This window comes from Vigna radiata, chromosome 2 (assembly GCF_000741045.1).
Source record: "Vigna radiata var. radiata cultivar VC1973A chromosome 2, Vradiata_ver6, whole genome shotgun sequence".
Lineage (NCBI taxonomy): Eukaryota > Viridiplantae > Streptophyta > Magnoliopsida > Fabales > Fabaceae > Vigna > Vigna radiata.
In genome coordinates, this window is record NC_028352.1 from 16,450,847 (window position 1) to 16,469,593 (window position 18,747).

The window sequence follows — 18,747 nt, forward strand, 5'->3', positions numbered from 1 at the left end:
AATATCAAACCCAAATCAGTATAATTCTCCCCCTTTGGGCATTAGCAAAAATGGTATGCACACAAGTATTGATATTCAGATAATCAAACATTACAGAGATGCATCAGTAAATCATGTTAATCAAACAATTATGCTCCCCCTGTCAAAGATAATCACATGATAAAGATATAATCTTCCCCTTAAGTTTAGGCATGTGAAATATCTAAAAAATATGCAATACTCCCCCTTACATTATGCACGTTTTATATTTAAAACCCAGATGCACAATGCAATATTCACAAAATATATTAGAGCATGTATTAGAATTTGACAGAATTGTATCAAATCAGAAAATGATTAAGTACATTATTACAACAGTGATACAATCTTAATTCAATAATCTCAATATGATCTCTCAAACATTTCAATCAATCATAGCACATAAATATATTGGATATGAAACAATCAATAGTATATGATCAATAAAAAATATAACAAAATTCAAAATAATGGAATTTTTAACCCCTGTTAACCACAATCGATTGATCCACAGTCGCAATCGACTTCATTGCTTTGCATTTGAGTTGAATTTCGAGTATTGTTCATCCAAAAGCAATTTTCCTGCAAAAACCTTTCAGGATCTTTTCCAGATCAAGCATTTTAGAATCATTATAATGCAAGAATTGTTACAGGTAAAATCTGTGTGTGCAAATGTATGAATGCAACAGTAATAAGTAAAACAATCAACTTTGTACATAACACAATTGACTTAAATCAAACATAATCAGATACTCAATATAACATAACCTCTGATTTCATTGATTTTAATCTGTGATTACAATCAAATGAGGCAAAATAGAAATGGCATCAAAGCCATCAACTATAAAAGAAATACTCAAAACATCCAAACAAACAAATTAAACCAAACAAAAAAGACTCATGAGACAAGACTGTAAACACAAGACCCCTAAGAGTTCTCCTAATAACCCTATTCTGAGTCTGAAGTTTCCATAGTATCCTTATCAGATGAACTTTCTTCCCATTGTTGTTGAGCAGCACCATGTTTTCTTTCAAAATGATCGAATATATCATTCATAATTCTAAATTGTTCAGCAGCAAACCTTTAAAACTTTTTCTCAGGAAAGAAATTTGTACGTTCTTCATTTGTTGCAGGAGTGCTTCTAGAACTGTGGTTCAAATCTTCTTCACCCTTGAAACACCAGCCTTTTACTGTCTTCACTAGACCAAGAGAAGCAATAGTGTTTCGTTTGATCACGTTAGTCCCACTACAAGAGCATTTTTGCTCACCATTGACGTTTACTCCTTGAGTTACAAGAACTTTGCTTATAAAAGCTGCATGTGGTAGGTAGTGAGATCTTTCAAGCACAACATTCTTCATATGATTTTTGATCACTTCTACCCAACTTGTTAGAATGTTGTTCTTGATAGCATGTAGAAAGTAGACATCCTCAGTGGACATTCTGTCTCGAATCAATCTTCCAGGTAAGATTACCCATGCGAGAAGATAGGCAATAATCTTCTCCTCCATCTTTAATCCTTCATGTACAAAGAACCTCTCAATTGAATATCTTCCAGGAAACCTCAGCCAACTTGAGTAAAGATCTCTTTTCTTTAATATTTGATTAATTTCGAAATAGGGCAAATGAGAAGATACACCTTTTGCTTTTAGTCCAATAAATAGCATCCAGATAAAATTGTCAATGAAAACATCTACCCCTTTCACTCTTGACTTGATGTCACCATCTACAACCTTCAGATTATTGTAGAATACTCTTACTAAGTCAGGATACTAATCTCTATTCATTTAAACAAATGCAAAGAGTTCTTGTTCTTCAAGCTAACTTGGAAACTGAAAACCCTCTCTTTCATACATGTTAAGCTTCAGACACATGGGTGAAACAACTATCTTGGCCCTTTCTTCCAGAAATCTTTCTCTAGTTTCTTCATCACTGATCCATCCTATAGGATCAGGTCCTCTTGGCACGACAACTTCCTTTCCGCTGTTTCTTCCAGAAGACTAATTTGGAGACACCATAAGATTCATATTTCTTGAATACCTTCTCTTCAGTTTAGGGTTACCAGAAAAACACTCACCAACCTTACTAAATGCTATCATATCCTCAGACATGACTAAATATAAAGGCGGGAACAATAAACACAAATACAATTCAGGCCCATTTTCAATTTTCAAACAAAGAAAGCCCATGATAGAGATATCAAATCGATTTCATTAAGTGTAAAGTTGACTTCTGTATTTCAAAAAGATTTAAACAACGGATTTACACATCACTCCAAAACATATTCGACTTCATACTTAATCTAGTTGATTAAAATTCGTGAAAATGCATTTTCACAGAAAACAATCTCATACAATTAATCAACAATCAAACAATCATTAAACAATCGCTGAAAAAAATATTATGCATGATGTAGTAAGATAATACTTGTTACCACTTGTAGATACTCAAGAACTTTGATATCATCAAGTTAGTTCATCCTTGAGTTCTGCATTGCTACAACGTTTGCTACTATCCTGCAAAACAATCAAAATTTTTCGATTCTGGTACCCATTTGAATTTGGGTCATTTCTTGTTAATTTCAGAAAGTTGCTCCTTGGGAATCCACTTGAATTTTCGCTTTGGAACTCCAACTTTTCTATAATAGCAGTTTCTAACATTATGCCCAATGTTATTGCAGTAAAAACAAGCACTTGTAATAGGTTTGCTTATATCAACAAATTTCTTTGTATTTGTCCTATTAAGAGCTTTGTAACCTATTCCCTATCTATACCCTGCTTTACCAGAAGACCTTAAAACAACATTTAGATTGTCTCTACCCTGAGTAAACTTAGCCAGCGTGCTAGTTAAGTAATCAATTTGTTCTATATGTGCAACGCATTTTTCACATTCTTTTCCCACTGTTTTAGTCTCAATTTTAACAATTTTTGCAAATTCTAAGGCAATATCTAATTCCTTTTTCAATTTCTCATTATCTTCAATCAGATTATTAATCCTATGCTCATAATCTCTCCTTTCAGAGTTGAGTTAATTAACCTTGTATTGTAGTTGCATAGCCTCAACATGTATCTCCTGAAATGCATCAAGAACCATGTCATATTTGACCTCAATTGGCTCGTTTTCGAACTCTTCATCACTATCATAGTCATCTCTTGCTAAGCCAGCCATGAAGCATATGTTGGATTCTTCTTCACGATCACAATCTTCATCACTTGAAGAATCTGTATCATTGTTTTCCCAAGAAATATATGCACTTTTCTGCTTCTTATTCTTATCTTGAGGAAATCTTTTACTTGCTCTTTGCTTGACTTTCAGGTCAGGACATTCAGGTTTAGTATGTCCTTCCTTTCCACACTCATAGCACTGAACAACATTTGATCTTGCAATTTTCTTTGCTTTTCCAATACCTGCATGGTCAGTAAACTGACTTATTTTTTCATGATCGATTGAATTTTCTTACCACCATGCTCATTAGCTCTTTTTTTTGTCTAGTTCAGCCTCTGATTCATCTTCAAATTGTGCAATCTTTGAAGCTTTTCTATTTGTGGGTTTCAAGGCTATAACCTTCCAAGTTCCAACTCGTGTTCCCTTAATTTGCCGAACAAGGTTGCCATATTCATGCTTGTGAAATCCTTTGACTCAGAGATTGCTATGACCTTGGGTTGCCAACTCCTGTTTAGACTTTTCAATAACTTAATGTTGATATCTTCTTTATCAAAAACTTTCCCTAGAGCCATTAAGTGGTTGACTATATGCGTGAATCTTTTCTGCACCTCGTAAATAGTCTCACTAGCCTTCATTCTGAATAATTCATACTCTTGTGTCAGTGAAAAATCCTGAAAAATTCATCCATAGTTAGTGCAGAAGCAATTACATTTCTGGTTGTGACATCATACTACGCTCTACGGTTTTCATCTTGAGTCCACTCAGAAAAAAATTTTAAAACAGTTTTTCCATTAACAACATGAGTTAGCTCATATGGACCATTCAATGTTGCATCCCAAACACCTTTATCCACGGATTCAAGAAAGATTTGCATTCGGATTTCCAAAAAACATAGTTTTCACCAACATATAGTGGTGACCTATTTGTTGATGCACCGTCACCAAAGGTTTGAGAACTAAAAGCCTTTTTTTTTCAAGATCAGTTGCATTAAAGAAAAAAGTAATCAACTTGTTTTTCAAATATCTTATGAAAAGCAGCTCTAGTGCCAATTGTTGAAATTAATATGACGTAGTTTCTCACACCAAGAGAGAGGGTGAATTGGTGAAACTTTAAAATCAGAGTCTTTTAAAAATATTTTTCACAAAAGGATGATCTTTCAAAACTTTCTTGAAATGTAAGGAATAAGATTTTTAAATGCAGCGGAATATAGTTGACTATGCACAAAATAAAGTCGACTTTGAATTTAAAAGTGTAAGGATAGAGAGATCAAAGACAAATTTTTATACTCGTTCGGCCAACCTGCCTACATCTAGTGTCCTTCCAATCACATGAAGCAAATGCACTATAGTGATCAAGGTTGTTACAGCAAGGCTTTTATAGCGACACACGTAAAAAAATATAAAACACATGTATAAACCTTTAATCATAATATAGGCATATAACAAAGAAGAACATTAGCAAGATGTCCCCTCTCCTACAGTCTTCAACCCTTTGAGAAACCCTCAAAGTCTAGAACACCACACGTCCTCTTCCTGTAGTCACAACAGGGCAATACACCAATCTTCCCATGATTGAGAAAAACTGATCACGAAACATACACCTCAAGGGAAGATTGATCAAACTGTCAAAGCACACAATTCTTTCTCTTCAAGCAATCACCAAAGATGAACACCACAATCTTCTTTATGGATTCTTGGAGCTTTTTCCACGTTCTGTAAGATAACACAAGTTTGAAAGAAAATCCCAAAATCGTTAGAATAAAAAAACACTTTACAGAATTCAAATTTGCATCTATATATAGATTTTCATAAATTTGACGCTCCCAAGTCGACTTCGCTTCTATTAAAGTCGAATGTACTATGACAGTTATAACAGATAGTAGCAGTCAAAGCAACTTAATTTATTACACAATTAATGCAGTTGATTATCATTTAATGCTTGGTTAAACACATTAAAAATATATCCATTATACATGAAAAGCACTAACTAAATTTCAAAACATAACAAACTTAGTCGAATGACTTGCACACATAGTCGACTATATAAAAGTTCAATGCAGTTTTGAAAAAACTTTCTCTTCAAAAAATCACACAGCACACTTTTAAAAAGTTTATGCAAAGACATGAGTTTTAATTGACTTACTTCATAATGAAGTCGACTTAAAACTGTTGTTTTGCCACACAATTAAAGTTCAACAAAAGTGCATGTGGTTTTTCTTTTCTAAAACATATGTCATGCAAACACAAATAAAATCTCATTATATAACATAGTAGTGAATTGCAATGGTCATCACAAAAACAGAAACAACACAGACATGTTCTGATATGATCATAATCATAAAAGCAATGAACATGTAACACATATAACACATTTGTTATTAATTATGTGTGGTCATCATAAAAAACCAGAAGCTTTGAGATTGTTGGTTCAGCTAAACCAGTGCTCCCCCTATCACAATCTCAACAATCTCCTCCTTTTTTGATGATGCACAACCATGATTAATAAACAACCATGTTGTACAAATCAATTCAGATTATCAATCAAATATCAAACCCAAATCAGTATAATTCTCCCCCTTTGGGCATTAGCAAAAAAGGTATGCACACAAATATTGATATTCAGATAATCAAACATTACAGAGATGCATCAATAAATCATGTTAATCAAACAACGATGCTCCCCCTGTCACAGATAATCACGTGATAAAGTTATAATCTCCCCCTAAGTGTAGGCATGTGAAATATCTAAAAAGTATGCAATGCTCCCCCTTACATTATGCATGTTTTATATTTAAAACCTAGACGCACAATGCAGTATTCACAAAATATATCAGAGCATGTATTAGCATTTGACAGAATTGTATCAAATCAGAAAATGATTAAGTACATTATTGTAGCAGGGATACAATCTCAATTCAACAATCTCAATATGATCTCTCAAACATTTCAATCAATCATAGCACAGAGATATATTGGATATGAAACAATCAACAATATATGATCAATAAAAAATATAACAGAATTCTAAATCATGGAATTTTTAACCACAACCGATTGATCCACCGTTGCAATCGACTTCATTGCTTTTCATTTGAGTTGAATTTCGAGTATTGTTCATCCAAAAGCAATTTTCCTACAAAAACCTTTCAGGATCTTTTCCAGATCAAGCATTTTAGAATCATTATAATGTAAAAATTGTTACAGGTAAAATCTGTGTGTGCAAATGTTTGAATGCAATAGTAATATGTAAAACAATCAACTTCATACATAACAAAATCGACTTAAATCAAACAGAATCATATACTCAATATAACATACCCTTGGCCTTAAAACTTAGAATCCATAATATATGAGAGTATTTTTGTCTATTAAAACCCAATACACATTGTTAAAATATACCAACTGAAAAAAAGAGCGTACACAAATTAATATATATATATATATATATATATATATATATATATATATATATTAATATTATAAAATATATGATTAATTTTGTTAAGGTTTAGGGTTTAACAACACATTATTGATTAAGAGAATTGTTTAATAAAGCCTTATTCGATATAATGTATCTTTACTAAATAATCAACATTTTAAACACACGTTTGTGTATGGAAATCAAATGATATATCGTCAGGTAAAGATATTTATTTTAAGATTTATTTATAAACAGAAATAAGAGTGAGTACATTTTAAGTTATTTTTTATTAACTTTTTAATGGATATATATATATATATATATATATATATATATATATATATATATATATATATATATAAATGTTGATTAGACATATATTAATTTAACAAAAAGCTAAAAAGATATTTGAAAATTTTTATATAAGATATAAGGGTTGTTTAGTATACTAAATTTGCTAAGACTATTATGTAGTTGTTAATGGGGAGATCATTGATAAATACATTCTCTACATTAGTAGTTCATATTCAACTGAACGTACAATGGTTTTATGTGATGGTGGTGATTTATGTTAACGAATCTTTTTGCCGATGTTTTTATAATGGAGAGGATTATAATATGTTATTAGTATTTTGTACTTTCTCTTTGATTTTTGTATAATCATCTCTTCTATTTAGTATTAACGAGAGAATCTTATTTATTATATTTATTATTAAATCTAATTGTTAAACCATAAAACAAGAGTGTGTAATGTAATAAGATAATAAATTAATTATTTTTTATTTAAGAACGTAAGAAATGGTTGAAATATTTAAACAAAACTTATCTTGGAAGAGGATAAGATCCAAATTATGTAGTGAAATAGGATAAAACGATGGTATATTCTGGATAAATAGTGATTAAAATGTTATTTTTATTTGTAAAAGAAAATGTCCATTGCCCACTATCCATTGCTTTCAAACTGAAAAAACTAACTAAAAGGAAAAAGGAAAATTAAACACGTTGCCGCTGGCACTTGAAATCCTCCACCTCTGCTCCACAAACCTGGGAAAAACGGAGATTACATAACACTTTCTCTCGGAAATCGCCACTACAACAGAACACCACTCCAGGGTTCCCGCCAAAACTGATGCTAGGGTTCACTCTTCCGCTTCAGCTTCGATGCTGCCAACACCTTTCCCAGCAACCGCCCCTTCCCAGCCCGATTTCGCCCAAGCCATTCTACCCGCCCGTCGTTCCTTCTGTCCCTCGGCCCCGAATCGGCCCCGGTCTGCGCGCCAGTTTCCCAGTCTTGTCCGGTTCGGTTTTCCCGGAGGATGAGCCGGACGTGGAGCTGGGGCGGCTGCTCTCTCTGCTACCGGAGGAGATGCGGCGTCGCGTGAGTGACCACGCGGAGCTGCCGCAGCTGATTGAGGTTGTGATGGATTTGGGCCGGAAACCGCTCGCGAGGTTTCCCTCCGGGGATTTCGTGATATCGGAGTATCCTATCACGGTTCAGGATATCGAACACGCCACTGCTCAGGTATTGCAACAATAAATAATCCATTACTTAACGTTATCCCTATACTCTTTCTCATATAAATGTATCTGTTTGGATGAACTTAACCATAGATATTTTCAGGAAAAAAAAACATATTTGAAGCTAGTTTTTCACTAAGCTAAAATTAGCTTGTGTATTTGTAACAGTACTCTTGCATAACTACTCTTAATTTTTATTTTAACTCGTGTATCCGAGAATTAGCTTGTGTATCTGAGAAATTTGATTTATGTGACCTCTTTCAACTCTTTAATATCTTCTCTTTTAAGTACTTAGTTAAAAGTCTATAATAATTGTGCAATAAAATGTCTATGTGAGTAATACTTGACTGCTTAAAAAATATATTTTTCTTCACAAGTTGACTCAGAACGAGATAGTGGCATTGTAATGTTCGTGAAGAAAAGAAGATGAACAAAATGTTCATGGGCAAGTGCTTGCGCTTGTGCAACTATAGCTCAACATTTAGTTTATCGTAGACTTAGGTTATAATCCTCTAATGTACCCTTTGGAGTACTTAGGATGTATGAATTTGATCGAAAATCCGTATGTTCAAGCTGTAGTGACAATGCTCAATGTATAAAAATGTAATAATCCATTATTGCTTAGAAGCAAAAATGTGGAATGTGAAAGAGATGGGATTTTTGGATTGGGCCAGAACCATAACCCTTAAATTGATCTTGGAAAGATATAATTATTTATAACTGTCAATTCATGAGTGGGATATCTCGCAGGTTGGTGACTTTGCTGTTGATAATCGAGCAGGAATCAGCAGAACACTGCATCGAATTAGTGCTATCAGAAATCGCAAGGGCACAATTATTGGTCTAACTTGTCGAGCTGGCAGGGCAATTTCAGGGAGTGCTATGTTGTTGCAAGATTTGATTAAGGATGGGGCTTCTTTGTTGTTGATTGGACCTCCAGGAGTAGGCAAAACTACAATTATTCGGTTAGTGACATTTTCTTCATATGATAAAAATGCATGAAATAGTTTCCTCACTAAAGTGTAGAATTGTGCATTTATTATGCTTCTTATTCTTGATTGTCATATGAATGCTGTTAGATAGGGTTGGATCGTTTTCTTATAACTCATTTTGTTAAAAATTGGTCCAATAAAATCTTATTACCTTAGTGTGTAAGGTTACCGAGCATCTCATCCAATTGAGAAAGGTGTGTTTATAGCTTGAGAGAGTAATGTTTCAGTGGTAAACTTTGTTAAGTTCTTTCTATAGCTTGTAAGAGGTAGAAGAATATTTTCTGTGAAGTTTGCTCATAGATTTAGATTGGAGTTTGTTAACGCTATAATCAAACCACATTGAATTCTTTTGTGTTTGATTTGTTTTCTTCTTGATCCTTTATATTTGTTCTTGTCTTTGTGGTGTTTGAGTGGTAGTCATTTCTTTATTTTTCATTGAACTTGATGAAATTTCACACCCTTTTAAGAGTATCAATACTNTTACATGAATTGTAAATGCATGAATAATGTTAGATATATTATGTTTATCATATCTTTATCCTTTATCTTCAGTTCATGTTGAATATAGTAAAAAATATGAATGAAGTTAATCTCTCTTATGTTGAATATACATATAGAGTACTCTATTTACAATAAAATAAATATGGGCTAAGTCCAAAATACAAATAAGAAATAATAACAAACTAACTAAAGATAAAAAACTAGATAAACATAATTTATCCAACAATTCCCCTTGAGCTTGTGCATACAAATTGTATGTACTAAGCTTGCTACTAATATAATCAATAGACTTAGTGAAAATATTTGCTTCTACACTCGAATGACACCAAATTGACTAAATTTTTAATGATTTGCGAAGACGACATAGAAGACGAAATACCAACCTGAAAGACTTCCCCGTGAGCAACAAATCTGGCAAGTTGCTCCATATAAATCTCTTCTTATAAATCACCATTTAGGAATGCATTATTGACATCCAGTGGATAAAGAGGTCATTGTTGAAGGGTCACAACAACTGTAAATAAACTAACAAAATTCATCTTTGCCATGAGAGGAAAAACATATATATATATATATATATAGAGACGGGTGAAACACAATAGTGACAGAAAGGAAGTCAGAAGAGACAACAATGAAAGAAATCATGGATGAACATGAGAGAGAAACCTTAAAAATCAAAGATTTTCCAATCCAGGCACCTGAGAAAGGAAAAAGACAAACCTCAAAGCTCTGAATAGCTGCCTGAAAGGAGACAAGACATGCCACCATGCACAACGGAAAATGGAGTAGATCCACAACTTCAAAAGGCCCTGAAAGCGCATAAGAGCTTTGATGAAGGCGTCTGATGGCACATTGGCCGCCTGGCTGAGGTGATAAAAACCATGTGATCGTCAGTTGAAACTAGAACTCTGTTAGTGGTAGCGGTAGACAACGACACTATCATAGCGATATTGATCCACCCGCTATCGGGCCGTTATCGGACCACCTATTAATGTCTAGTTTCACACTCGAGATGTATATACCTTAACATGAGGGAGATGTGTTGGAAGTCTCACATCGACTAGAGATAAAACAATTTATAATATATAAATGGGTGCAAACCTCAATCATGTTAGAGCCTATCCAAGCAATATTGTTCCATCTGTTATCGGGCTTTTATCGGACCACCCATTAATGTCTAGCTTCATGCTCAAGCGGTATATACCTCGACATGAGAGGGGTGTGTTGGAATTCTCACAATGACTAGAGTTAAAGCCAATTTATAATAGATAAGTGGGTGCAAACCTCACCTTACAAGCTGGTTTTCTGTGGTTGAGTTAGGCTTAAAGTCTACTTAACACGGTATCTAGAACCTAAGATTCTTTTGAGAAAAATTTTTTTGTTGCCTCTGTCACTACACTTGTCGCTGCCGGCAGCATCACCATCTACCGCTATCGGTGACATTGTTGTCTACTATTGTCTTCTACTGTCGTCGTCTACCACTACCACTACCGGAGTTTTAGTTTTGAACAATGATCACGTAGTTTTTATCGTTTTGATTAGGTGATCACCGTGTCGTCAACTACGCCTTCATCAAAGTGGCTTGCAGTTCTAGAGGAAGAACATCCACTAATGACTCCAATGGCCTTAAGTTGAGATGCATAGAACACAAGATGAATTCGAGCTTGTTGTGATAATTGTAATTTGAAATTCACCTCTCCAGCTTGCTAAAGAACCAAATATGGTCCATAGTAATGTGCTGAAAGTTTGGGATAAAGCTAATTAGATATAGAACACTGTCTATGTGGCCAAATGTTTTTAGATATACCCAATCACTTATTTTGATCTCGGAAGGTTTGCAATGAACATTAGCATTGTCATTGTTTTACGTCCTTATACCTTTTGTCAAACTTTATTTTAGTACCTTCACTTTTAAATTAGTAAACCCAATCTCCAACTTTTGAAAATATTTGAAATTAGTTTTTATATGTGCTTAACTTTAACATATAGTAATAGTTTTTTTATGCGGCAAAGTTAGAGAAGAGATTAAATTCACATGTGTTTCTAAAGTTTGAAGACTAATTTATTAATTTAAAAGTATCTAGACTGAAATCAAGTATGATCAAAACTACACAGACTAAACACATTTTCCCCCTTATCACTATTATACTCGTTTACGCATGGGAACTAAACATGACTTTATTCTACATTTTAGGGAAATTGCTAGGATGCTGGCAAATGATTACAAGAAACGGGTGATGATTGTGGACACCTCCAATGAAATCGGGGGTGATGGTGATATACCTCATGCTGGAATAGGCAATGCTCGACGAATGCAAGTTCCCAACTCTGATGCGCAACATAAGGTATTTTAGATGTAATTGTTGGAGTAAAATTTCTTGTTTCTGTATGTTGAAAGTGTAACTATATTATTCATGCTGACTGAGAATTCTTCTGAAAGCGGTTGGAACTTATTCTTACCTTTTTCTGTGTATATTCTTTGTAATATTATACAGTGAATCAATCAAGTTGAACGACTCTGAAATTTTGTTGCTACTTCCAAATTGTAAGATTAAATAGGAGATATTTCTCTTTTTTTTTTTCCTTGGGGAATTCTTAAATTCACCTCAGCTTAGCTTTCAATTTGCATGTAACTATCTAATGAAATGTGAATAGCCCACCCTCTCCTTTTTTAAACAAGGGTGCTTTCGGTTCAGGGGGTGCTTGAAAAAATTTTATTTTCACCATATTGTTATATCTTTAGAGTCAATAATTTTATGAGAAAACGGAACTCAATTTCGTGTCATTACTCCGTTTTTCGTTGAGGTCTATCCTGCAGAGGTACTTTTGAGAAATCAGCTTAATTCTTTCACTTGGCTGGTTAAGGTTCTAGTATAAAAACTTGATAGAAATCCCTCCAGAATTAGTTCTGAACTTTAGAAATTTGCATATCTTTGCACCAACGAAAGGAATTTCTTTTAAGCTTAAAAATTATTCTTTAAAAGTAATTATTCCAATTTGCTTTGTACTTGAATAATTTTTCACCAGTTACAAAAATGCAATAAGCTTTTCACGCTGTGAAATATAGAGCAAAATGTAGGCTGTACGTGGTAAGCAAACAAGTAGAGAATGATTGTTTGAAGAGATAGTTCTTTGCAGGGTGCTGTTCATTCCATTCCTTGCATTTTACATTCCTTCTTATATCCATTAAGTCCTAAAAGGCGGTTCTTTTTGATTCTGAAAGAGATGTTTCATAGTTATAATCTGACCACATTTCTTTGGTTATTGTACGTAATTATTCAGGTATTGATTGAAGCAGTCGAAAATCACATGCCACAAGTTATTGTAATTGATGAGATTGGTACAAAACTTGAAGCAATGGCTGCAAGCACAATTGCACAACGTGGGATTCAGCTTGTTGCCACTGCTCATGGAATCACAATTGAGAATCTTATAATGAATCCTTCCTTAGAGATGCTTGTTGGAGGGATACAGGTGAGTATACCTACATCTTAAGCAGGATGGCAACTTGATTTCTTGTATTTCTTAATCGAATTTGATTTAGCTCCTATTTTGAAATGAGTTGTCAGGACAATAATTTTTTTAAAGCTTAAACACACTTGGTATTTTAACTTCTGCCAATGTGTGATCCGTAATGTGTTTTGTCATCTGAAATGGATTAGTGGCTGTGACTTAAACCCAGAGTTGTTGGCTGTATACATCAGTATCAATGTGAGTGTGATAGGGAATTACATTGTAACATAATTGAGTCCGGAATATATTGCTTCTGATGGCTTGAAAACACTGTAACGAAGATGCCAATTGTCATCTAATTGTCCCAGAGCTTTAGGTCGTTAGGTGAAAGACACATGGATTACTTTTATATTATGTCTCTTAGCAGTTACAAACTTATTGCACTAGTTCAGAAAGTGTGATGTAGCATTTTAAAAAAAATATGTAAATGTTTTTTCTCTGCTTCATGTTTTAATAATTGAATTTACAATCACCAGGAACATCTATATTATGGGCATATTTATTCCTTTTGATTACTTAAGATATATTATCATTGTTTAGAGCGTGACACTCGGAGATGAAGAGGCCAGTCGCAGGGGTGTTCAGAAGACTGTATTGGAGAGGAAAGGGCCATCTACGTTTAGTTGTGGAGTGGAGATTATTTCGAAGACAGAATTGCGTATTCATCGTAGCCTTGAAGCAACTGTAGATGCTATTCTTTCTGGTAAGTTACCACTCTGTAACACTAAACTGTTGTAGTGAACTGGCACATGACTATTTGCTCTTTGATTTGTTGGTGTAGGTCGTTTTCCAAATGTAGAAATACGGAAAATGAAGTCTCAAGAGCAGGAAGAGATTTTAGACGATGGACCTATAAGTGACAGTTCTCTTCAAAAAAATGGTGAAATTATGTTTGAAGAAGTTACGAAGGGAGCTGATGATCAAACCAGCCAAAATGAATCACTTTTCAAGTTGCCTGTTGACTTGGTAGAAGATTCCTGGGAGCATAAATCGCCACTTAGCCTGTTTTGTTATGGGGTAAGACATTCTTATCCAATAGCCAAAACCCTACCACAAATACATGGAGTAAACGTTGATATTAACAGAAAGTTTACTCCTGTTTTATATGCTTAGTTGTTGTGTGCTTCTTAATTCTCTTGATGCTATTATATGTTTTGATACAGTAATACATGAAAAGGATTAAACTGTATGAGAGAAAATATTTTATTGAATTGATTCAACGAAAAAGTACATTAGCCTCTATATATAGAGAACTCTAACCCTAAAGTAATGATCCCAAAGAGATTTTCAGAATCTTCCAATAGTACCCTTGTAATTAATTACAATATGTCAATATCCTATTGTAGCTTACAAAAGATATTTTCTCTTGAATTAACACTCCTCCTCAAGCTAATGAATGGATGATCATTCAATAGAAAGACTTTTTGTGAACAGCTATTTTAATTAAAGCCCAAATGAGACATAAAGCAATGATAAGGCCACCATCTAGTTTTTCTTTAATAAAGTGTTGGTCTATGTCTATGTGCCTAGTTTTAACATTCTGAACTTGATTGTGAACAATCTTCGTAGTTGATTTATTATCAGAATAAAGAGTCAGAGACTATTCATTTGTCACTTTATTCAGAATAATTCTCAGAGCCATTGCAATTCCACACTCCATGTGTCATAGCTTGGAATTTAGCCTCTGCATAAGATCTTACAACAACATTTTGTTTTTCTACATTTTGAAGTCAACAGATTTCCACCTAGAACATGGAATATCTTGAGGTGGATCTACTATCTATAGTAGACCCTGCATAATCTGCACAATTTACACCTCCATTTTTAACTTTTCATTCCTCTTGAACAACAATCCCCTTCTTGAACTTGTTTTCAAACATTGAAGGATTATATTCACAGCCCGTAAATGTCTCTCAATTGAATAATGCATGCACTAGCTATACTCACAATATAAGATATGTCAGGTCTAGTGTATTCTAAGTAAATGAGCTTGCCCATAAGTTTCTGACATATCTAAAATGAACCCTTATTCATAGTAGAACTTCTTATTTCCAATTATATGGTTCTATTCTATAGGAACTCCACCAGTATTGCAACAAATCTTACCTATTTCATTGAGAAGATTAAGACATCCTTTCTTTGGCAGATACAAATGCTTTTCTTCAATTAAGCTACCTCTATCCTAAGGAAGTACTTTAGTTTTCCTAGATGCTTCATTGTAGATTGAGCAACAAGATTTTCTTTCAATGTTTAGTTTTTATGTTCATCTTACGTAACAATCATGTTATCCACATAGACCAGAAGTAGAGTGAGTTTTCCTTCTAGGGAATGCTTGGTGAACTAAGTATGGTCACCTTGACTTTGTCTATACCCTATTAAGATCATAACCTGAGTGAGTCTACTAAACCAAGCACAAAGATACTGTTTGAGTTTGTACAAGGTTTTCTTCAATTAGCATAGTTTATTCTCTTTCTCAAGCTACATCAAACCTAGAGGAATCTCCATGTTAACTTCTTCCTCTAGATGTCCATGCAAGAAAATATTTTAAATAAAAAGTTGTTGCAATTTCTAACCAAAATAAGTTGCTAATGAGAGAACGATTCTAAGAGTATTCACCTTTGCCCTTTGCCCTTGGAGTGAATGTCTCCTCACAATCAACACCATAAGTCCTGGTACACACTTTAGTAACTAATCTCGCTTTGTAACTATCAATTGTTCCATGAGATTTATACTTTACATTATAAAACCCACCTGCATCCTATTACCTTTTATCTTGTCGCTTGTCAAAATCGTCCATGTTTGGTTCTTAGGCATTCATCTCTTCATTTATGCCCTGAACCCAATTCTCATTCTTCAGTTCTTCTTGAATTGATGCACAAGATAGCTAAGTTAAACCAATGAGGAACGTAACAAGATAGCTAAGTTAAACCAATAGGAGAGGTGAATTGGTTTTGAAACTTCTTCTGAAAAAGTTCCATTTATTTAAATTCTTTGTATAACACTTTCCGTTAGAAAACCAAAACGCAATGAAATTGAGAACCAAGATTGATACAAGATTTGGAAAGTAATCCAATTAAAGAATAGTTTAATCAGATATCAAAACCGATAATCAATTATATTGTATTTGAACCTCTCATGAGCAGTTTAATTGATTATTCAAACTCTTAGTCGATTAATTAGACCATAAAACCTTTTACTTTTTAAAAACATTTTCCTGAATTTATTTTAGATGTAGACTATGTCCTATTACATGGAATAAATATTTGTAGTCTTCTCAAATTTCACTGGCACTGGAGTACAACATATAATTTCTACTCTGTTGTTAGCATACACATAATTATGTAATAATCTACGAGTCATCATTGTCCCAAATTTGGAAATTGGGACTATACCGAGATATGACATCTCCTTTAATATGGTTGAGTCTACATGTACCTTTCATTGTCCATCTAATAAATTAAGTTCACTAGAGACAATTTGATAGGTTTCCAATCCAGAAACCTAATCAAGACTCACTCTCTCAACACAGAAAGATACCAAAACTTGAGAAACCTCGTTGTATTATTAGGCAATAGAAGAATACAAGAATAGTAACAATGATGAGGAGCCTAACCTCCCCCAACAGGAAATAACAATCCTGTTCAGAATACACCAAACGTCAAAAAGATCCCTTCTACAACTAACACTCTTCTATTTATACAGCCTAACTCCGTTCCCTGTCTAACTGCCAGCAACAGTTAGAGAACTACCCTCTCCCTTTCTAACTGCCAAAAACAGTTAGAGAACTAACAGTTAGAGACTAACGTTTCCTTCTCCTCTCATATACTAATAACCTCCTATCACAATTCCAACCATTAAGAAGATTATTATCATCATGCAAATGTGGAAGATCAACATTGCTTATTGGAGTTGTTATTGCTAAAAAACAAGGGATACCTTAGTTTTAAAAGAACAGTTCATAGAAAAAGAAAACAGTACCGTGAACAGTATTTTTGTGGAAGGAGAGAAACGCAACCCAAATTGAAAGGGAAAAACATGGGTGGATATGGAATGGCCAGCTCAGGACGACTCCAACAAAGCATGTGGAAGCAAAAACGCTGGTGAATCCCACTCAGAGAAAGAAGATGCATGTGCAACTTCATGGCTATGCCGATGGCAGCATGACTCTAACAACCAACAAATCGGAGTACAGTGAATCCCTTGGTGTGATCGCCAATCTGATTGGAGGTTCAGCAACCGCAATGGCAGTGGAAAAGGCAGTAACAGATGGTGGTCGTGAAAGACAAGTTGGGTGCATTTCAGACAATCCTAATAATAAAAGAAAATGGGTGCACTTCAAGGAACCATAAAAGTAAGAACCACAACTAAGACAGCTATGAAGAAATGCAAAAGTAGAGCCCTCCAGATCGAAGACTTTGATACCAACTTGAAAAAGATTAAACTGAGAATATTTTATTGAATTGATTCACTAAAACAATACATCAGACTCTACATATACAGAACTGCAACCTTAGAATAATGATTACACAAAGATCTCTAAAATCTCCGTACAACACACTTGTAATTAATTACAACATCCTATTGTAGCTGGTCAAAACTGTTTTCTCCTGAATCCAAAGTAACAATCTTTGTTGATAGATAATAAGATACAAAGAGAATTTTGCAACTGAATTCATAACCACCCTATCAGCCCCAACTAACATTATTTATAGAGTTAGTTAACTGACTCTAAAACTAACTACTCTGACAGGTTTGCAGTTTTTTTTATCTGAATAAAATAATGAGCTTGAATTTCTCTGCATCCTTAAATTTCTTTCTCTCATTTAGTGTATTCTGGTGCCTTTCACTTCTGATTTGAAGTTGACAATTAGATAAACCCTCTTTATTGTAAGTCAAGAGTAACTCCTGCAAAGAAGGGAGTATGGAGTTCATGGCGTTGTTGGTCTAGCAGAGTAATGAATAATATAAGCTCTTTTTGTTTTTATATTTTATCATCTGTTTAACTTACAAACTAGTTGTAATTCTAGATTTTAGACGCAACTGTTATTCAAGGGATTAAGCAGTTGAAAATCAATGATGCGGCCATTCAATTGACTGATAATATTAGTGAAGCAAATGCTTTACTTGCCTTGCAATCAAAGCTTAAAAAGAATCCAGGGATCCAGGCTGCTGCTAAATCTCATGATATTCCCATTTATGTAACAAAGGTAATGATTTCTAACATTACTTTTACAGCTATACTCTGTCATACACTTTTTCTTAAAGAATATTATTTTTTCCTTCTAGACCAGTTCTTTGGAGCATGTAACAAAAGCTTTACGGGCATTATTAAGTGATTATGAAGATGGTATAAAGGATTTTGAAGTAACAGACAAGATAAAATCATTAGAGATGATTGATGCTTTGGAGGTAATTTAAATGTTGTAGTTTTAACATCTTTCCTTTTCCCTTTTCTTTTTATTTGAAGCTATCAATTCATGGTTAAAATCACAAGTTGTGAAAGACATAGATATGTTAGCAATTTTTTGTCATTCATATATATATATATATATATATATATATATATATATATATATATATATATATATATATATATATATATATATATATATATATATATA

At 33.7% G+C, this 18,747-nt stretch overlaps 1 protein-coding gene across 3 annotated transcripts in view; it reads left to right on the plus strand.

Moving 5' to 3' along the window:
* Positions 1 to 7,524: 7,524 nt before the first annotated feature.
* The window catches only part of LOC106756582 (uncharacterized protein ycf45), an 18,904-nt gene continuing 7,681 nt past the window's right edge, over positions 7,525 to 18,747 (plus strand). Inside the window, exons 1-8 of one of the 3 annotated variants that reach the window (XR_002667199.1) lie at positions 7,526 to 8,124; positions 8,871 to 9,085; positions 11,808 to 11,958; positions 12,896 to 13,087; positions 13,667 to 13,829; positions 13,908 to 14,143; positions 18,154 to 18,333; positions 18,418 to 18,535. Coding sequence is in view for 2 of the 3 variants with exons in the window: in XM_014639063.2 (XP_014494549.1) it covers positions 7,732 to 8,124; positions 8,871 to 9,085; positions 11,808 to 11,958; positions 12,896 to 13,087; positions 13,667 to 13,829; positions 13,908 to 14,143; positions 18,154 to 18,333; positions 18,413 to 18,535 (1,653 nt within the window). In the remaining variant the exon portion in view is untranslated. Of the gene's footprint in view, positions 8,125 to 8,870; positions 9,086 to 11,807; positions 11,959 to 12,895; positions 13,088 to 13,666; positions 13,830 to 13,907; positions 14,144 to 18,153; positions 18,334 to 18,412; positions 18,536 to 18,747 lie in introns of all 3 variants that reach the window. The other 2 variants (XM_014639063.2, XM_022778698.1) reach the window with 2 other exon arrangements.